The sequence below is a fragment of the Gadus morhua genome, chromosome 1 (genome assembly GCF_902167405.1).
Source record: "Gadus morhua chromosome 1, gadMor3.0, whole genome shotgun sequence".
Classification (NCBI taxonomy): Eukaryota; Metazoa; Chordata; class Actinopteri; order Gadiformes; family Gadidae; genus Gadus; species Gadus morhua.
This window is the reverse complement of record NC_044048.1, coordinates 18,202,541-18,224,209: the sequence shown is the minus strand read 5'-3', so window position 1 is coordinate 18,224,209 and position 21,669 is coordinate 18,202,541. Positions and strand designations below refer to the sequence as shown.

Below are 21,669 nucleotides of genomic sequence, written 5' to 3'. Positions count from 1 at the left end.
AGACCATTTTAAAATAATAAAATAATAATTAACGGTCTGTTCCCCCCCCCCCCTCCCCCCCCCGTGGGGTCTGATTAAACCTCAGAGTTCAGATGAGTCTTTCCTCAACAGTGAGAACCTGCTGGTGTTGGACATCTTCTTTGAGGCCCTGAACTATGAGACCATAGAGCAGAAGAAGGCCTACGAAGTGGCAGGACTTCTTGGTATGTCAGCCTTATTTCTCCTGCTTTCCCTCCATGATGGAGGGAACGTCCCTTCTAATATCCGTCTCTTATGTGCTTATGGGTTTCTTGTTCTAGGGGATATCGGCGGCCAAATGGGACTGTTTATTGGAGCGAGTATACTAACCATTCTGGAGCTATTTGACTACATCTATGAGGTGGGTGTTGAAGCCAAAAGGAAGGATGAGTGTGTGTGTTTCACTAATAATGTTCCTAGATGAGAGATTCAAGCCAAAGAAACAACCTCACTATCCTTAGCAAACATCAATTCAACTATTTTCTTAAAGGGGACAGATTATACCACCAGGTGTGAGTGTGATTAGCTAAAACAAGCCGAAAATCTGCCATCTCTTGACATCACAAGTGCGCGTGTCCGCCTAGATATGTGCTGGATAGATCAGTCTACCAGCCTATCCAGTGGACTGTAGCAAACGTTGCTCATCTATCCGTCATACATCTAGGTGACAGATTTTCCAAAACGGCTTGTAATGGCTAATCACACTCACACCTGGTGGTATAATATGTCACCTTTAATCTTTATTCTGACTACCTTCTCTATCTACTGCTCTAACTTATCCCCCAAATATATTTTCTATTGGCTTCTGAAGCATGTTTTTGCTTTTCGGCGAGAGTGACGACTTGTTGTCTATTTCTTCCCCAGGTGCTAAAGTACAAGTTGTGCCGCTGCTCGGACAAGAAGAACAAGCATCTCAACGACAACAACAACGACCACGGAGCCGTGCTCGGCATGGACGACGTCAAGTGTCACGTCACCAACTTCCACTGATCCTCTGGCCGGCACCAACAGAGAGAGGAGAATGTGTTATACTGTGTGTGCCTGCTTTAGGGTCACCATGCTTCACACAGGGTTTAGGTGCGGACGCTATCTGGATAGATTCATCAGTACGTCTCATTTAGATGCTGCATCGGCCTAGGTAGACACCTTTGCGACAGACAGGGACGTAACCATTTGCAGAACCATTTGCTGTGGCTCAGCTGGCGATGCCCTTCATCGGGTGTGTTATCACACAGGTGATGTGATACCATGGTGTTAGCTCCCCCGGTATATTTGGGTTTGAATATTTATTGTTATTATTATTATATGAGTTAAGAATTTGGGTTTCAGTGTCGCATTCACATTTCTTTTAATTATTACTTTTATACATTTAGTATATTCATTATTTATTTATTTTCCTATTTGTATCATCCAAAAAGTAATTTCAGTATCGTTTTTTTATATCAGTCCTGCCCTATTTTGTCAAGAAACTACCTCATCTTTCAAGGCAGAGAAATTGTAAGAAAGATTAAATCGAATTATGGTTGAGGAATAAATTGAAAATGATTCCTGGCATGGGAATATATCATGTACAACACATAAATTGTTTTCATCAAGAATGAAAAGATAAAAACAAATCATAGTTCAGTTGATAAAAAAAAAAAATCTGATGCTATGGAATCAGTTTACCTTGGGTGACAATCAATACAAACATTCAAAATGACAAGGGTTTAAAGGGCACATCGGGCACATGAAACCAAACAATATTGAAATTGAAATGGACAACATCTATTTGTTGTCTTTCCAACAAGCTATTTAAAGGGTTTTACACATTTGCCATGAGAGACTTTAAGATGTACGTCATTGCAAACCGATCTATTTTCTTTGTTGATATTCAATGCTGAATGTGTTCAGGTTTCCTCTGTATCCACAGGGCTCCTCGCTTGCATGACACATTGTGCTGTTGCGTTTTCATTTACAGTAAGCAGTATATCGGCATGCCTATCTGCTGAATGTTTCATCACTGTGTGTCTTTGTTTTTTTGTGTATGATGTGTGTGTGTGTGTGTGTGTGTGTGTGTGTGTGGGTGTGGGTGTGGGCTATGTGTATGTATGTGTGTGTGCATGCATGTGGGTTTTTAACAGACGTAAGTTAAGTATGATTATTTTCGTTTCCTGTATGTCTGTAATTCAAAATGTTAGTACTCTGCAAGCAGAGATTAGGTTCTAATGGTGTATGCATTCCTATAATGTGTGTGTGTGTGTGTGTGTGGTGTGTGTGTGTGTGTGTGTTGGGTGTGTGTGTGTGTGTGTGTGTGTGTGTGTGTGTGTGTGTGTGTGGTGTGTGTGTGGTGTGTGTGTGTGTGTGTGTGTACGCTAGGCGGCTTCTATGAGGGGAATCAGAACATACTATACTATTGACAGTGAAAACTACTGTACTCTAATGGGACCTCTTTACACTCGCTAAAGCTATACTGTGTACTGCTATTATTAAGCACAACAGTAAATCAACTCTAAAAAAAGATGTAAATATTCCAATGGCTGTGGATCGCATTGTTTGTAATGTGCTATACTCTGTCTATTATTGTACTTGTTGCAACTGAATATAAACTATGTATGTATTTAGTTATAAATGCCGCTCATTGATGAATTATTCTAATTCAACCATATGTACCAATAATATATTGGTAGAATCACCTGTGTGTTAATTAAGTTAAAAGCTGTCCTTAATTAAAAGAGTCTCCTCGCTGGGAATAATATTAGCTTGGGGCTGCAGGCTGGAACGCTTTGGGAACTGCTATGAATTTCAATTAAACAAAATCATTTATAATAGTTAATCACGTGTAAAGGGGAGGACAGGGGTCAAAAATGTCTAAATTGAAACAGGCATTCAAAAATGCAATGGCTTCTTATAGGGTCAATAAATAGTGCTCAATCTTTTTTGAACAGTGTCTTACTGTAACACAACGGGGTCCTTTGTTGGGATATCAAAGAATAAAATGCTTCTTTGAGCTGATTGAATCGGTCTAGCCACACTTCCGAATCATGTTTATGCAACAGGGAAATCCTTATTCCGGACCATGCTGTGAGAAAGACATAAATAGGAAAGTCGTGATGCAGAGCTGCCAACTCTGACGCAAATCACCCTCTTCACACGTTCTCACGTCACAACTCCTATAATTCTCTCTTATTTTACCCACTATTTCACTTTGAACTTTTTCAATATTATATCCTAGGTTAGCACCTTGCAGTGCTCTTTGAAGTCTACTCAACCTTTACAGAGTCACACGGTAGCAACAACGGCCCGCTGAACCACTATGAGGTTAAGCCGTCCTGTAGGCAACGTCACTTGCTTTTCACAGTCATAAATTGTTGCAAGTTGACAGTGGCGTAAGAGGGTCATAGAGGTCCCAGGTGCAATCATGTTAATGAGCCCCACTACTGCCCAATACAAATGTATTCTAAATGTATAGATTGGTCAAATCCCATTTGAATAAATACTACAAGGCACAGAAGTCCATGTCAACGGCGTACGACAATTAATTCGGTGTCAAAGCAACACGCCTCTGGAACATCCTTCCCAAAGATGTAAACAGCCAAACCACTCTGGATGCCTTCAAAATCGCCCTCGGAGGATTCCTGAAACAGTTCCCGGATAGGCCGCCAGCAACGGGGTACACTCCTCCAAACAGCAACTCACTTCTCGACTGGAGTGCTGCTGGAGGACATGGAGTATGTGCGTGACACAGATCCCAGCTGCAATCCCTGCCAAACTCATCAAAATGTATCAAAATGTATGTACAATTAGATACAATTATATGTGTAAATGTGTGGGTTACTTCAAACTAACAAATTGATTAATGTTCAACAGAAAATTGTATATCATATAATATCATTTGTTTAGTTTAGTGCATCAGTCAAATGCAGGTTGCTCTCTGGGGTATCTGATAGGGGTTCTGCGATACAAATTCTAGACCTATGGGCATGTTTAACACATACGGTGCAGTGATAAAAAAATAAGTTGATCAAGTCAACTAAAAAGCAAATATAAATATGAAACTTGGGAAATTTGTAGTCATGATTTCAGTGCCAATTTCGAGTCAGAATGCCACCCAAACAATGTGCCCCTGAAATCTCACTGAAAGGTTTTCTGAAGAAAAATATATTCAGTGCTTGATCAGCGTCAATGCATGTCACGCCTGAATCAGAGTTGCTGTCATCTTATTGACCTTTAGGCCATACTGCTCGACCGGGCCATGGTCTCACTTGGCACCAGTCTGTGGGAGGTTCCGTTAATCATCTAATCGGCCAATTAGAGCAGAGCTCCGCCGTCGGTTTCCACGCCCACATTGCGGGCAGTAGTACTAGTCGCGCTCTGCCTCAGTTGGTAAAGGCACCCTTTCTGTCATTCATTGCATTAACTATGGCAGCTCCAAAGAAAGTGTGCATCATTGGCTCTGGAAATTGGTAAGTGCATATGTTAATATAAGGATGTGTTGCTACTGCCTCAAAGTAAGCGAAATGATCAGTACCCTTTGCAATTGACGCAGTGTTTGATTCTCCTGGACCAACACTTGTATGTGAACCGCTAGCAATAAATTGCTAATATTCTGAGAAGAGCCGACCGTTTTTAACTTGTCTTTTACCGCTTTGTTTGGAGGTTTGCTCACCGGGTTAGCTTGGATTATGATCACACAGTTGCCCATTTTTTATTTTCGCACAGTAACTCGTGACTTGGTCACTGCGATGTCCATGTTATCGTCGTGCTACATGAGATGGGTATGAATGGCGAGCAGGCTGCGAGGATCCTCAATTGTTGCGTTATCCCGGCTAAATAAATACTGTGTCCGGTCTCTTACTTTCTATTATCGCTGTAGGACATTTAACAGTCCCTCGAGCGAGAAGCATACGACCATTATAATGACAACAACAATGATAAGAAGGATGAATATTGAGTAATTAAATTAAAAGAAATAATGTCACGGAGACGGGATCCATCTATCAGAAGTACTTGTCTCTCGCCCCTCCACCCTTTTAACTGAAAGTTCCACCCTCTCTCTCCAGTAACGCTCACTTGGGGCACCCTGTTCCAGGGTAAATGGCGAGGCGTGCGTGCTCTGATCATGGCTCCAGTTTACACATTGCATAACAACACACCGATAGCTGCAGATGTACCACGTCTGTGGGATTCGGACACAATTGCCCGAACAGTTCTATTTATTATGTAATAACCCACGCTATCACTCTATATATTATATGCTATCGATTATCTGTGACACTAATTTGCACTTAATGATCTGCATTGTCCATTACGCAAAGCTCAAAGTCTTCACAAGTTGTGGCTGAAAGGAGACGTACAAAGAACACATCGGGCTCACCCTTTGTGACCCCTATAATCCAGGGCATTATTCGATCATTTTTGGTCAGCTCTGTTAACCAAGGATAACTTTTGACTAGGATTAAAAGCAGAGATTCACCTGATTGTGTGTAAATGATGGAGGCACATTTTCAATCACATTTTTAACACTTATGCAATCAGCCTCTCATTGCATCCATTTTGATTATGCTTTCTAACACATATATTTATCTTTCACCATTAAGGGGTTCGGCCATTGCCAAGATCATTGGAAGCAATGCTGCTACTAATACAAAGTTTGACAACACCGTCAATATGTGGGTGTTTGAGGAGATGGTTAATGACCGTAAACTGACAGAGATTATCAACACTGACCATGAAAATGTGAAGTACCTCCCTGGGCACAAACTTCCATCCAATGTAGTAAGTAATACTCTCACAGTAAGGCTTACCTTATGATGTTCCTGTTTGTTGTTGTTTTGCATACATTTAATATATTCAACCTGAATGCAAGAAAGCATCCAGTTAAATGTTGTCTTGCTTTTGCGAAATGTTTTATTGCGCAATGTTCATTAACTGCCATTCCGCAATGCATTAATACCGTTGTCATTTCCTAATCATTTGAGTTATTTGCGCATGATCCAACTAAGGGTGATGTAACACCAGCTGTAATAGTAGATCTATTGACCCCTCCCTTCACGCTTCCTTCTGCCCATTAGGTGGCTGTCCCTGACCTGGTGGATGCCACCCGTGAAGCAGACATCCTGGTGTTTGTGATCCCTCACCAGTTTATTGGCAGAGTGTGTGACACCATTAGGGGAAGATAAAGAGTGACGCACTGGGAATGTCTCTAATCAAGGTAAGAAACGGCTTACTGTGTGATGATTATCTGGTGTGATGATACCGTGTTCAGAGGCCACTGCGATTGTGTGTCCCTAAAGCTTTATGGCAATCATTGATCGCCAGGCTCTGTTTGTAATTTGTTTGCAGGGGATGCCAAGTCTCAAACCTGGGGGAATTCTTGATGGAACTATTTCAATACAATTAAATAGTTTTGTTAAGATCCAAATTCTCTGCACAAAACCAAACTGGCAAGTTTTGTTTTTCTATTGCCTGAAGGTTATTTGTCTGAGCGCTAACTAAACAAACTTATATTCAAACTATCCAAGTGGAAAACTTGGATAGAAAAAAAATGTTGTTTGGACAACCAATCCTTATTCTAAACATTACCACTATTCCAATTGTAAAGTCTGTGGAGATATTGCGTCAATGTATTGGTCTAGGATAGCCCTGAAGCACTTTCACGTTCCTGTACCTTCTTCTTTAGTCATTCATTTGTCAATGTGCACCGTTTTAATCATCCTGGGCCCATTGTGTGGTTGTTGTTGTAGCTGTGCCAGCTAAAATAATCAAATCAACCCGTTGAACTGGCAATAAAGTCTAAGATCCAACATAACGTGTCCAAGTGGAGGTTGGGTTCACGGTCAACCTGACCACAGTTCTTTCTAACCCACAACTCTTTGATTTGAATTATTCTTGGTATTACTTTTTCCTTTTGATCTTTTTTTCCAAAGGTCCCATGGCATGCTACTTAATGGATTTTTTTAATATAATTATTAGTGGGCCCCTAACACAGTATTTGAAGACGTTCCCGAAATTTAGCCGTGGTGCAGAATTACAGCCACTACGAGCCAGTCGCACATTGAGCTTACCCCAATCACGCCGTTTCGGTGTCTGTGGCTTTAGTGCAAATAAGGAGGAGAGAGGTGATTCAAGGAGGAGGGTAGGGGTGTGGCCCTGAGCATTTTGCGGCCACGGAACCATGCACTGTTTACAGTGGATGTATCGCAATGGCGAGGCGCACACAGCCTTTGGCTGTGTTCTGTAAATATTCGGGAGTCCTGGAGCTCTATATCTAAATAATATCATATTATACATAGATATCTAAATAAAGAAGTGTTGGCCTACAATACTTGCGCTACAGTCCTGGAGCTCTATATCAAAATAATATCATATAGCCTAATAGGCCTACATATCATATGATACATATTATCACGGCCAAAAGCTTTGTGCGCCTCCAGACGATATCGTGAATCACAAACGACTGCGTCGGGTTCTCTGACTCTCTGGTTCTTCCACTTGTACATCAATAGACCGAACTGCCGGCTGCCCGCTGCCGGGCGGTGGTGCTTTGCGGTGGAGGTGCTTTGCGGTGGTGGTGCCTCGCAGCGGCGGGCAGCGGGGCTCAACGATGGCTAAGATAACCCCCACTACAGTCTCGTTGTGGACATACCAGAGACGTCAAAGAACCGACGTGTTATGCGCCATGACACCAACAGCAGAACGGTTATCAAAATAACAAAGAAGTGTACAACACTTGCGTTACAGTCCTGAAGCTCTATATCTATGCGCCTCCAGACGATATTATGAAACAAAAACGACTGTGTCGGGTTCTCCGACGTCTCTGGTTCTTCCACTTCCACATCAATCTGAAGTACACTGAACTGCCCGCTGTCCGCTGCCGGGCGGTGGTGGTGATGCCTCTCGGAAGCGGGCAGCGGGGCTCAACGATGGCTGTGATAACCCCCACTACAGTCTCGTTGTGGAAATACGAGAGATGTCAGAGAACCAACGTTTAATGCGCCATAACACCAACAGCAGAACGGTTATCCAAATAACAAAGAACTGTACAACACTTGGCGGTCCAAATTCTCTGGCCGGGCAAGGCAGAGAAAGGGGAGGTAGCTTGGCCCCTTATGATGACCCTATGGGGCCACATTCCAAACCCGCGCTGGAGCTTCCATTTTTTTCAAATCAAACAGGATACCTAGTGCTCCTTTTACACGAACGCAAGTTTTAGCCACTGAGGGACGATAGGTAGGCTAGGGGAACTCGTAATAATGCTAGAAACCCTCATAAAGTGAGATTTCATGCCATGGGATATTTTAATCCTTCTATGTGTCAAATGTCCATTCTTTGTATATTTGTTTAGCTTGTGTATCTTTTTTATCTTAGATCTTTTAGTTTTTCTTGTATCCACTTGTTTCCATGATGTGCGGTATGTTGTGCTGCAGGGTGTAGACGAGGGGCCTGATGGACTGAAGCTCATCTCAGAGGTGATCCAGGAGAAGCTCAGCATCACCATGAGTGTGCTCATGGGGGCCAACATCGCCAATGAGGTCGCCGACGAGAAGTTCTGCGAGACCACCATCGGTGAGGGACCGCTGCAGAACTCCTGCCGCTCATGAGACGGAATTCGTTCTTTCTCTTAATCTCTCCTAATGCACACCTCATGGTAACTGAAGTAGACGGTTCGGTAAATAAGTGGCTAGGCTTTGACCTTTTTGGATTATGACCTGGCTGTTCGGTTAAACATTTTGTAATTATGATACACATGCAAAACTGCTTGTTATTAGAATGGCAGTCAAATATTAACACCAGTGCGTCAATGTCTAATCAGGGTTGTACAACAAGATGCCTCTAAATGCCACGTTTCTTGGTGTGATGAAATTGTTTGCGTTGTTATTTGTTGTCGTCTGCTCGGTCATAGGGGGCATAATGTATGTACTGGTTTTCTTTCTGTCCAGGCTGTAAGAATGAGCAGCACGGAGCTCTGCTGAAGGAGCTCATGCAGACCGATAACTTCCGGGTCACCGTGGTGGAGGAGTGTGATGTGGTGGAGATCTGCGGGGCACTCAAGGTGGGCATCGAGTCTCCCGTTGAAAAGTGAGAAAAACATACGCCGATTTTGCTGTTTGTGTGTCCTTACCCTCGTTTTGCTGCCGTCTCTTCCCCGTCGGGTGGCAGAACATCGTGGCGGTGGGCGCGGGGTTCTGTGACGGCCTGGGCTTCGGGGACAACACCAAGGCGGCGGTGATCGCCTGGGTCTCATGGAGATGATCGCCTTCGCACGCATCTTCTGCACCGCCGGGCCCGTCTCCTCGGCAACGTTCCTGGAGAGCTGCGGCGTTGCCGACCTCATCACCACCTGCTTACGGCGGTCGCAACCGCAAGGTGGCCGAGGCCTTCGCCAAGACGGGCAAGGTGAGACGTCTGGTCCGAGGGGGGGGGGGGTCCTTGTCCTTGTCCTGTCCTTGTCCTTGTCCTTGGTCCCAAGAAGGGCCCCTTTTTTTTTATTTATTAAATATTACAATCAAGGCTAGTATACAGACTCTTGGGTCAGATCGAGGAATGTTTTTATTTTAATGTGTTTCGATTGTTTTTATTGCTTCAGTCCATCGAGGAGCTGGAGAAGGAAATGCTCAACGGTCAGAAGCTGCAGGGACCGGCCACGCGCCGCCGAGGTCAACCTCATCCTGAAGCACAAAAACCTCATCGACAAGTAAGTGATGGGCCAATAGCAGACCACCCGATACTGACCATTCTGAAGTGTCCATCTTAAGACTTTGGTGCTATTACAGTACTTCAACAGTTCGACTCTCTGTCTCTCTAGGTTCCCACTGTTCAACGCAGTATATCAGATCTGCTACCAGGGCCACCCTGTCACAGAGTTCATAACCTGTCTGCAGAACCACCCGGAGCACATGTAACAGATAACCGAGCCAAGAGCCTTCCTACTCTGTGTGTGAGAGAGAGGAGAGAGAGAGAGAGAGAGAGAGAGAGAGAGAGAGAGAGAGAGAGAGAGAGAAGAGGAGAGAGAGAGAGAGAGAGAGGAGAGAGAGAGAGATGAGAGAGAGAGGAGAGAAGAGAGAGAGAGAGAGAGAGAGAGAGAGAGAGAGAGAGAGAGAGAGAGAGAGAGAGAGAGAGAGAGAGAGAGAGAGAGAGAGAGAGGAGAGAGAGAGAGAGAGAGAGAGAGAGAGAGAGCGAGAGAGAGAGGAGAGAGAGAGAGGAGATGAGAGAGAGAGAGAGAGAGAAGCCATCGGTCGCACCTCACCTGTTAAAACTGTTACAAGATCAGTTGGATTTGAGCCACTACCATCTAGCTCCACAGCTAGGTCGGCACAGGTGAGAGGAATAGCTGGTTCCTCTTGGAGGGTTTGGAAGCATCCGTCTTGAGCATATTGAGCTGTAGCTAAACAATCTCCTCCTGCCAATATATATATATATATATATATATATATATTATATATATACATAAAGATACTTTTTGTATCAACTTCTTCCAAGTGCTTTTGGTCCATCATCTCAACCCTTCCCAGTACGGGAACCTGAAGGGTCAGTACAGGAGCAACCGAATTTTTTGTGGTCGTGTGGTACTTTCTCTTAGGTCTTAATCATTTAAATGTAATCAAAATGCATGTTTTATTTTTGTCTTGTGACTGTGTACATAAAGCCTTACTAAACATAGCTAGCCCTTTGCTAGCTATATCACCTGATTAGCAAACCAGGGCCCGTACCATGAACGGTTCTGAAGCAAGAGAACTTGTTTTTGAATCGTCTCAGGGGGGCAAGGGTCAGTTTAACTCAGCCCTTGAATTGGGGTTGAGATTTTGAAAAGGGATAAGTATGTCCTCTGTGATTGTTTTTCTGTGGGAGGGAAACTCCAGTGTGTCAAACAAGTAGTTAACTCCGTCCAAGTTTGTGTACCACTTTTCGGTTGGCCTACTATTGTGATTTGCTGGCGTATGCATATACGTTTTTCTTGAGTATCAAAGCATATTGGTTAGTGGATTGAAAGGTCCCAACTGTATGTCTTGACTGACTGTAACGTCACCTAGCAACCTGCAGATATGAAGTGGCCTTACTAATGCATGTGCTCAGTCTTTGGTTGTTCCTCTCCTTTGTGATCCCAGAGACTTGCTTTCTAAATGTCTCTATGGTTTGGCTGTGTCAGTTCACCATGACCTTGCCTTTGGGTGGTAACGCATTAATAGTTGTGTCATGAATATTATGTTTAAAACAAAAAAAAAATCTGCTTTTTGATATCAACTAATGTGCTTAATGTCATCGGTTGGATAATATTTAATGGAAATAAAATATGCCTTGATTAATCTGATTCAAGAGTTGTTATTGACTGCCTATTGAGTATTCAGTGGGATCCTGCCTGGGGCTGAGATTAGACTCCATGGTCTTGGAGCATAAAGGAGTTTCTTGTAGCAGCTTGAATGTGGTGCGTGCATATAGAGCGGTCCCCACATGACCTCTATGGACTTAATGGGGATCCATCACTGGCAGTGAATCAAATGGACCATTCAAGCTTGAATTAATGTAGGCATTTAGGGTTGAAGTATTTTGAATTCTTGTACTTTGCAGCAAGGTGCAAATATGAATAACCCCCTTAACTCCTGACATTAATGTAACTAAGAAAATCCAAAAACAACTTCTTATCATTAAACAGTACTGATTAAGAATTGACAAACTGCCAAGGAAAATGCATAAGGATGATGCTTATTTTAATCTTGCCCTGTCGTACCAGTCTTTGTAGCTGTGATGAACGAGCGTATTATGGGGGTCTACTCAAATTCAGCCCTAGATCCCCCCCCCCCCAAAAACAAAGAAAAAATACAACTTTGACACTGTCAATGAAAGACTTGTTTATTGAAAGGTAATTAATCTAGTGTGCCAAATAAACTTGACTGTATACCAGCAATACAAACCCTCTTAATTGACCCCCCCCCCCGTTTCAAATTTGGAATGATCAGCAACTTAAATATGCTTTTTGAGAAATGTAAACAAAAACAAGGGAATGACCAGAGGCAGCTGACAAACACTGGGTTTGTGTCCGTTAGGCGTGGTTAAGACTGCTCATGTATCAACGCTAGAGAGAAGCTGGAACAATATGAAACACAATTCAAGCTCACACGGCCACAGAATGGATGCTGTGCACAGCCTTGGTCCCGAGCAGCGGAAGCGGGAGCCTAAATATACAATGTAAGAAAGAATCATAATAATCCGCTAATCAGGATTTGCAGCCAATGCACCCCATATTCATACAATCTCAAAGTCTATATACATGTTATAGTAACAGCTGGTGGACAATCTACTTTGTTGTCTGCTCTGTGACCTTTGTTTGGTAAAGTGGTAAACGCCCGGGTCACGGCTCCGTTAAGTGCTTTCTGTGTGTAATGCATTGCTCTCATCACCTTTTCCTACTCATGGCAGATGCACTGGACACTTTCTAAGTTCATAATTTACCAAGCAACATACAAACCTATATATATCCAAGATATTAATGAGTATAATTATTGCCTTTCTAATACAGACCCACCGTAATTTTTTGTCCTAAGTATCAACATCACAACGAGGGGATGCCATGAAAGCCTTATTGCTACGTTCATTTGAAGAAGCCTTGAATAGTAAACATTATAGTTATGGTATTATATGAAGACACAAAATATAGTTCACCAGTTTCTAACAAACTGGCCCCAGCGTACTAACTGAGCATAAACATGAATACCACACCTGAGAATCCTGCTATGCACCTTGTACATAATAATAATAATCCACAAAGCCTCTTGTTCATTAACTGGTAGGGATTCTTCCTGCGACATGAGACACTGTTCCAGGCCCCCCAGCCTGCGCTGCGCTCCCGGCAGACCGCCCTCTGGTCCCCCCTCCAGGCCTCTGGTGGAAGCGCGCCCCCGCCGGGCTCACAGTCTGTGGGGGTTGACCCATCTGTACGTGCCCTCGTAGCGGAAGCCCACCTTCTTGGAGAGCTCGTCCGCCTCCGTCGGCCCGCGACTGGGGGAGGGGAGGAAGGGTCGCAAGATTTCGAGGTGAAGATACTTGATCACGAAAACAAAACACTCATTTAAGAACACAAAAACAAAGTAAAACTGCTAGAAAAATTGTTACACTTCGGGGCTTAGTGCATAGAGGTATGGGGAAAGCGGTGCAGGTAGTGTGAAGGTATGTCTGTTGGAGTAAACTGGATATCTCACCTTCCATATTTATAAGGGACAGGTTTCGGTTTCTCGTTCTCGATCTGGTGAAGGATGGGCGTGAAGATCCTCCAAGCCTCCCTCAACTCATCACTGAGAGGAGCACATAGGTAGAGTCACTAGAACCAGGTTCAAAACACATCCTTCTAATACGACCTATTCAATCTAATGAAGGGTCAAATTCAATCTTATTTCACACAAAGCACAACCCCATGGCATGCCAATGTGACCCATAATCAACTGATGGCTGCCTCCTGTGATGGATCAAATAAAACCACATAACTCAACCCACCTGCGAACAAAGTGCATCTGGCTGCCGCAGAACACGTCCAGGATGAGCCGCTCGTAGGCGTCTGGCAGCTTCACATCCTGAGGACAGACAGAACTCCCGTTTAAAGACGCAATGTATAACATTTCAACTAGCTTGTTTGAACCTGTACATGTAGTCAATGCTGATCACTGGGGATTTCAATAATGCCTTCAAGTGTACGACATTCTATAACTCTGTCTACAAAACAAAAAGGCCTGCTAGGCTGTTACGCTGTTGTTTACGAAAACGTCCTGCTGCAGGGGCTCATCTTACTATGGACCGTCCCAAAACCTGTTCCACTCACGCCACAAACAGCCGGGTAACACCGAGTCCATCACTTCGCCTCACATAGCTGCTCAGCAAGTTAGAGTGGACAGAAACTGGTTATTCAGGTTTTTTTTTCATTCTGAAGTCCCCCTACTGAGTGGTTGGGAGGATTTCAGAATGAAAAAAAAACTGTGTGCCCAATCTTACACAATGTGACTTTAATTTAGTAGGAAAAACCAAAAGGGTTTGTCTTTTGATGAACCCCTAGCACGCCGCAACAGCCCCCAATGCGCCCCAACACCCCCCATATGCCCCAGCGTTCCCCACCTTGTAGCGGCTCTTGTAGGTGAGGTCAAGCTCCGTCTCCTCGGGGCTGAAGTACACGCCGGGCTTCTTGCTCATCATCTTGGCGTAGACGGCCTCGTTGGGCTGCACGCGTATCACAAGCTCGTTCCTGCGGCACTGCTTGCCGAAGATGTCCCCGGGCACGTCGGTGAACTGCAGCCGCACCTCCGCCTTGCGCTCGTTCAGGGCCTTCCCGCAGCGCAGGATGAAGGGCACGCCTGGGGAGGGAGAGGAGGACGGTCGGTGGCAGACAGGAAGGAGCGTTCAAGAAAGATAACTAAAACTATCATTCCTATCCTATTCCATCATTCATATGATAAAAATGGGCACATTTCCATGTACATTCCTAAATATTCATCTGTTAGCAGCTTATCAAATCATTGTTTTCCTATAAGTTTGATACAGTTCTGTGCATATTTATGGCGTTTGACAGCTTCTGCAGTTCACAGTGGAGCTCTCTTGAAAGCAATGTTTTTCTATCATTTTAAATATAATTTGAGGTAGACAAACGTCCCTTTGGTTGAAAACACAACCAAAAGATGAGAAGGCCAGCGTGACTTGAGAGGATTTGTAAAGGCTGTGGGGTAAGAATGACATGGTTCTGTAGAGAAGACATGGTTATGTACCGTCCCATCGCTCGTTGTGCACATAGAGAACCGCCGTGGCGAACGTGGCCTGGGTTGAACCCTTGGGAACCGTGGGGTCGTCCAGGTAACTCAGCTTGGCGTCCCCCTCTCCATCGGGGTCCCCCTCGTACTGGCCCAGCACCACGTCCGACATGGTGACCGGGGTGATGCACTTCAGTACTTTCACCTGCAGGGGGCGCAAAGGGCAGATAAAAAAATACTGTGAAGAAAAACAGCCTGGGGGGGGGGTTCTGATTATTTTGGTGAGCAGATGAGCAAGATCCATTTGATCTGGTGATGTGCTCGTGGGTTGAGAAGTCACAGTTCTTGGTCATGTGAAGTGGTCGTGACGGAATCGCACCTTCTCGTCCCTGACGTCGTCTGAACTGGTTGAAGCCGGCTTCTCCATGGCAACAAGGCAGAGGATTTGGAGCAAATGGTTTTGCATGACATCACTGGACGGCGTGGAAGGAACCGAATACAACAGGTGTTGGGACAAAAGAGGTGCGGGAGGAGGACATAATCAGCATGACGGTTCCAAGTTTCAATCAGCCCATTGATAAACGGTCAACAGAGGCATTGTAAAAGGACAATGGCTCCTGGGTGTGAGGTTCTTTGGATTTCATCCGCTCACCGGATGATGCCAAAATCATCAAAGTAGCCCCCTCGCCCCTGGGTGCCGAAGGGTTCTTTGAAGGTGAGGACCACACTGGCAATGCTGTCCCGGTTCCAGATGGGCCCAAAGATGCGATTGCCGAACCTGAAACACAGCGACAACGGCCCCAATGGGTCATAAGCATGCAGGGGCCCACAGACCACTGTGGGGCCATACCGCTTGGTTTCGTTCCAAAATTAAATCTTTATTATTAATTTGTTTTTTAATTGCTATTACATTTAGATCCATTGCCGCAAGGTCTAAAATGTGGAACGGGAGTGACTCATTGCCACTGTAATGTACGTGTGAACTGTAACATATGAAGAGTGGGATATGCAAATAAGTCTCTGATTATGTTGATATAGAACTAAAATTAAATTAATTAAATGTAGAAACCATATATTGCATACACGATAATGCACTAGAAGGAAGGGCAATATCTTCTCTGAGAGCTGAGGGGTTTCCCAGCTCACCTGAGCACCATGAGGTTCTGCACCATCTCCTTGCCCAGGTAGTGGTCGATGCGGTAGATCTGGTCTTCGGTGAACAGCGAGGAGAGGTGAGTGGACAGCTCCTCAGAGCTCGCCAGGTCCCGCCCGAACGGCTTCTCCACGATAATCCTGGTCCAGCCTCTGTACGGCACGCACACACACACCTTTATTATCTTCCTGAGGTTATGTCCCATTAATAAGGCATGAGGGGATTTCTGATTAGCACATCTTTTCCTAGTGAGCGGGAGAGAGCAAGATCAATTTGATTAAAGGGGATAATTAGAGCACAACAAAGAGAGTAAAGATGAGAAAATAACACATCAACATTGAAATACAGCCACAGACACTGACCGTAAGAAATAGATATATACAGGGGGATTTATAGTAGAATAGCTTGGGTCTTAGTCTTCCGGCCGAGAAGGTAAGTGTCCAATGTCCAGGTTCTACAGGTAGGCTGTGCGGTCATTGGATGCAGATGCAAACATTCCCTGAATGCTTGTTAAACGACATGCGTCTGATTTCACCACAGGTGGTCTTTGCTAGAAGCACGTGCTCAGGTAATCAATAACAGATTAGGATCCAAAACAAAGAGAAGGAGTTGGCGTGCACTCACTTGGTGCTCATACAGTGGTGCTTGATGTTCTTGCTGACGTCGTGGTAGACGGTGGGCGGCAGGGCCATGTAGAAGAGGCGATTGGCGTCCACGCCGCCCGGCAGTGTTTGGATGTGCGTGTGCAACTTGGCGAAGGAGTCCTCTTCCGCGTAGCGCCCGCTGATGTACGTGTTGCGGCTGAAGAACTCCTTCAGCTTCTCTGCCTCAGAGCCCACTGTCTGGGGGAGGCAGAGAGGGCATGCTGAGAGGGGGAACGTGATTGCAGCGTTACACCGGTCTGACGCCGGGCGATTTCCGGTCTCTGACTTCATGCGAGCTGCGCGTGCTTGCTTAACAGTCCCCAGAGGGAGTGGAATTACAAAACGAGAAAATTATATTCAAAGCGATATCCCATTTTTTTTTACAGAAACAGAAATCCCTCTTTCCATGCAACTAAAAGTCCCGCCCTCTCTTTTTCTCCCTCTCCAATAACACTCATTTGAAGCATCCCGTTCCTGGCATTCAGCTGTGACATGAGAACAGGGAAAAGGTAAACAGGGAAAAGGTTTTTATTTTTATATGAAGACAAATGCACCCCACAGTGGCCCCTCCCGCGGGAGGAGGGGAGCGTGGCGGAGAGCGAGCGCTGTTTATACCTTCAGGTAAGGCATGCAGGCGGCACGGATGGCATCCACGGTCAGCGCCGTGCGGGCAAAGCCCACAAAGTAGGTCTCCTCTGGGAGGAGGCCGTCCCTGAACAGCCACCTGGCAGAGGGACACATCATCCAGAGGTTTGGTTGTAGGAAAGGTAGAGAGACACAATTGATCAAACTGTTGACCTCGAAAGTCACAAGAGCAGAATGGCAACTGGCAGCCTAGGTTGATAGGGGATCATTAGCAGTGGCACCCATGCTTTGTGGCAAGTCTGAAAAACAATGTCAGATTTACTACCCTCAGGGTAGTAAATCTGACATCGTTTTTGAATGTTTTGAAGACACCCTAGGGTACTACCCTGGTTAACAGGGTAGTACCCTGTTAACCAGACGGTGTATATGTCTTTCTTCAAAACATTCATTTTTTAAGTTGATTTCATTTTAGTTTTATTTTCACCATTATTTTCCTGTCTATAAATGATATAATGGCTCATCCGATCATGACTCACCATAAAGTGGGGTAGATTTTCTTCTTGGCTAGGTCCCCCTGTAAAAGGAGAACACGGTTAAAGTTGCACCAACATGCTTATTACACACAGGCTAGGTGGGGCTATTGCAAAGGGCCTGTGGGATCATTGCAGCACTTAAGAAGGACTGATGCATGCTTCCAATTGAACAAGCCACTGTTTGTGTGAGGCTGTGAAACAAGTGATTAACTAATGGCCAACAGGTGAGTGTAGTTGCCTATACACATTTAAAACAATGTCAATCATACTGGGAGCGGCTACCTAGCAGTGAACATGAACCCCACAATGTGGAGGGCAGACCATAAAATCCGAGCTAAGGAAAATGTCTGGACACAGATGAATGGTATTATATGACAGCAAAGGTCCAATGATTTAAATAACTAATAGCACAAAAAACATGCTCCACATTTCATGTAATCTTCAAAGTCTAGACATTTAATAGCCTGATGAATTGACATAATTATTGGATACATGTCTATTCATCTAGCAATTTAATAGCCTGATGAATAGACATAAACAATGGATGTCTAAAATGAATCCTCCTATCCTGCTGCACTGCTTAGGTAAATCCAACAAAAATGACAGCTTACACGTTAATAGAAACATATTAGACTTTCAAGTAAATAGTTGCAGTTATATTTTTTAAATGCCAGGGATTCAAATCTAAAAAACAGGTACAATCTTGAATGGGACCACACCCGGAAGAAACATGCACACAAAAACGCTGACTGCCAGTGACACTGCAAGAAATGTAACGGCAAGCCTTTCTTCAGCCCAGTACACCCAGCCTCAGGCAAACAGAGGTAAGGTATGACGGTGGATTGAAATAAACAACATTAATATGACCACAAATGTATTTTTCGATTTTGCCATTAAACTAAACAAGATGTTGGTATGAGCACTACGGTAAGTTAGTGAAAGGAAATTCCTAAAGACAGATCTAGACATGGATATTATATTATATTATTATATTATCAAATAGGAAAAAGTGGGATTGGGTAGGCCAAGTGACTGAGGAAATAGAGGCTGGAGTCTGAGCCCTTTATGGAATGAGGAAGTATTATAACTATTTAGTCAGTTCCGTTAGGACAGAACATGTTGTAAGTGGAGCAACACGGAAACTGTGTTTTGCATAACCTGCTAGGCCAAGGGGAACCATTGGTCTACTTTCTATCGATATTCTTCAATTGGACTATATAATCTACACCTAATGATTGCACAAGCTCAGTATCTGTTGACACACTTCCCCCAATATATGTAATTATGTGCTTGCTTTGTAGGCATTACAACACTCACTTGCTTGATGTGAGAACCTTTAGCCAGTAAAAATCGAACTGAACGACACCGCAATATGCGTGTGCTTAGTGCAGAACCCTGCAATATGTGTGTGATTTCATGCATGTGTGAATATGTGTGTAATTGCATCTATGCAAGTATTACATTTGGTGAAAACGCCTTTGAATTAAAACGTTTTGTAAACTTTGAATCCTGGCCATAGTTTGTCCTCCCATTTATTCTGTTCCTACTAATTCTCACCGACGCTCCCATGATGATGAAGACATGGGCATCGGACTGCCTGAACTCCACATCCTCATACAGCTCCTTCCTCAGCTGCCCGAACACCTCAGAGCGAGAGAGGGGGATGCTCATTTTCTCTACAGGAAACACAACAAAAGTAAGCTATTAGAACAAGAAGCACATTATCTGCCCTCCTGCCTCTCCGCACCGTTCAGCAGAGGAATTCTTCAAGCATGTCCCCATTCTTCAGCTGCAAAGATGCCCACATTTTTTATTGACCAAATCGTTTTTTTGTTATTATAAACACACATAACCAGATTTGCCGGTAACGGCCACATTATCCCCAGCCTAAGGAGCAACTCATGGAAAGAAATTATGTTATGTTATATTATTCCAGGTGGAATAAATGACCCCTTAATATCCGTCCAATAAAAAGTAAATAATCCTTTAAAAAGAATATGCAGAGGAATTTATTAGAATGAGGATGATAGACTCTAGGTTATTTCTTAATATGTTAAGCTGCTTAATACGAGTTATATAATACAAATTACCTTTAAATATCATCTTTATATTTACCTTTTTTGTATTCTACCTAATCCATATTCAATTCTGACTGGTGTTGAATATGAATGTATTTATCTTTTTATATTAATGTATATTGATTTAATTGAATATATATTAATGCAATTGGAGTTTTGTAATGTGATGTGTTATGTAGGGTTAATGGGGATCCTTTAAATATAAAAATAAACAATCAGCAATGTTAATTGCAGTTTGCAAACCATTACGATGATCATCGCATGAGTTATAATAAATAAAGCTATTTAAAATGCTATGTAGGCTTTACACACATGGATGGTTTGTTAGAAGCCATATACAGCAACTGGAGTATCAGGATATTTGATATGTCATCATCATTGAAGTTGGTTGGCAGGGTGTATAAGCGAGATTATTGATGAAGACATCATCTATAAACAGCATACAAGTATCACAGTTAACCAACAGGGTTCTCTCTGCACACTATTCTGTCAGATGGTAATTTGCAGTTACTAGTCTTACTAAGTATAGACTACTTACCTTCCCCTTAACCCCCACTGCCACCCACACCCACACACAAACAACTATAATTGTATTAGGTCAATCCCTGTCTCATCCCTATTTTAACAGAATAAATCGTTCTACGGCAACCTAAGAATCCTGCCAACTAGCATGGCGTTAAACCAGCATGTCACACTATGCATTTGTTTCTATGGGTGGTAATTTATGATCTCAATGATGAGCTGCATTCAAACCAGCTTACACACGAATAAACCCATGCTCGACTAACCTGCTAAGCTAAGAAAAGAGCCGGGTCACCAAGCTTAGGCACCAACTGTTACATGTTTGACAGCATGTTGAACAAATCATCTTATTCACTCATCATTCGCAGCTAGCAACCATAAGGCAGCCCGATTTCTTTCTAAATACAATCGCGATAGCACCTCAAATAAACATAGCCTCATACTTACAGTGCTGGCCCGAACGATTGTATGGTGATCTGGTAATAAGCTGAACAACACCAACACCAGGGGTAAACTAATGACAGCCCACTACTGCTATGAAAGTCCGTGTGCGCTTTTCTTTGAAGCAATTGGAGCTACTTCCCTGTTTAAATGACAAGGCGGAATTCAGTGATTTTATTGGTTTAGGAGAAACTCACCAGCGCTCGCTCGACTTCCCATCGATGTCGCTGCCTATGATGTCACGCACCACACAGAGATGCGCCGAAGCTCCAGGGCGTTTAGTGGGCGGGGCTTAATGAGCGACCGCTTACCCAACCAAGAATAAAATACTCCGCATGGCTCCACAGTTATAGCCATATGCCATTTATTTCATGCAAATGTTCTTACAGTACTGCGAGTGCTTACATTATTGTGAATTAGGCAATGTTTTGCCATGCTATACCAGTTGAGCAAGAAAGACCAGTTGGTTCCATGACCTGTTAATCAGATGGACCAACGGATAACAGTGTTGTCCTAACAGTCTGCTGTTGCGGCACAGTTAAAGGGCCACACTTGCTTAACTCCCACACTGTTGAAGCGTCACAGTTAAATGGCACCATGTCTGAACCAGAGCTGAACCTAGTCACAACACAGCTGCTTACCTGTGCCAAAGCCTTTTTTTTTTAAACTGCCATCCTGTAATGAGGATTTATACCAGCTCTTTAAAACTTGCCAATTGAAGTTGTGTTGTGTGTTCTAACGAAAGTGTGTGCATAGCCTATTATATCTGTTCAGTGTTACCTGTTTCGCAGCCTCTGTGTGAGAATAATATTCTGGTTTGATTCAGTTCCCTCCCATGAGTCCAGCCTAACCGGAAATTCCTCAAATGTAGGGAAACAATTTACACAGCAGAAGCCCTCAGTAGTCTACAACTGAGTGATGATGGTTGTTCATAAGAATAGGGCAGGCCGTCCTTTAAAGACTTCCTCAAAGGTGTCTTCACACAGGACT

The 21,669-nt window shown here is 43.8% G+C and overlaps 3 protein-coding genes across 4 annotated transcripts in view; 2 read left to right on the top strand and 1 right to left on the bottom strand.

Annotated features, from left to right (window-relative positions):
* The window catches only part of LOC115546354 (acid-sensing ion channel 1B-like), a 5,733-nt gene extending 2,716 nt beyond the window's left edge, over window positions 1-3,017 (top strand). Inside the window, exons 6-8 of the mRNA XM_030359913.1 lie at window positions 112-203; window positions 300-379; window positions 883-3,017. Of these exons, the coding sequence (XP_030215773.1) occupies window positions 112-203; window positions 300-379; window positions 883-1,008 (298 nt within the window). The 3' untranslated portion in view covers window positions 1,009-3,017. The remainder of the gene's footprint in view (window positions 1-111; window positions 204-299; window positions 380-882) is intronic.
* A 1,294-nt stretch (window positions 3,018-4,311) lies between these two features.
* LOC115546312 (glycerol-3-phosphate dehydrogenase [NAD(+)], cytoplasmic) lies at window positions 4,312-11,308 on the top strand. The gene is given in 14 exon segments (XM_030359910.1): window positions 4,312-4,463; window positions 5,598-5,775; window positions 6,072-6,165; window positions 6,168-6,211; window positions 8,427-8,565; window positions 8,940-9,052; window positions 9,160-9,226; window positions 9,229-9,344; window positions 9,346-9,396; window positions 9,587-9,646; window positions 9,648-9,694; window positions 9,806-9,935; window positions 10,144-10,168; window positions 10,227-11,308. Coding segments are annotated over 12 exon segments (1,050 nt in total). The 5' UTR covers window positions 4,312-4,419; the 3' UTR covers window positions 9,903-9,935; window positions 10,144-10,168; window positions 10,227-11,308.
* A 523-nt stretch (window positions 11,309-11,831) lies between these two features.
* On the bottom strand, window positions 11,832-20,898 carry g6pd (glucose-6-phosphate dehydrogenase). Of its 2 annotated transcripts, none has more exons than XM_030359901.1 (13): window positions 20,877-20,898; window positions 19,196-19,314; window positions 17,642-17,679; window positions 17,136-17,244; window positions 16,501-16,718; window positions 15,870-16,028; window positions 15,376-15,501; window positions 15,103-15,196; window positions 14,742-14,928; window positions 14,098-14,333; window positions 13,486-13,562; window positions 13,194-13,286; window positions 11,832-12,993 (listed from the first exon to the last, which is right to left on the bottom strand). In XM_030359901.1, the coding sequence occupies exons 1-13, from the start codon at window positions 20,896-20,898 to the stop codon at window positions 12,903-12,905; spliced, it is 1,569 nt and encodes a 522-aa protein (XP_030215761.1). In that variant the 3' UTR covers window positions 11,832-12,902. The 2 variants fall into 2 exon arrangements, with proteins under 2 accessions (XP_030215761.1, XP_030215762.1); XM_030359902.1 differs by having other exon boundaries at window positions 12,903-12,993; window positions 20,686-20,896.
* Between the last annotated feature and the right edge of the window lie 771 nt (window positions 20,899-21,669).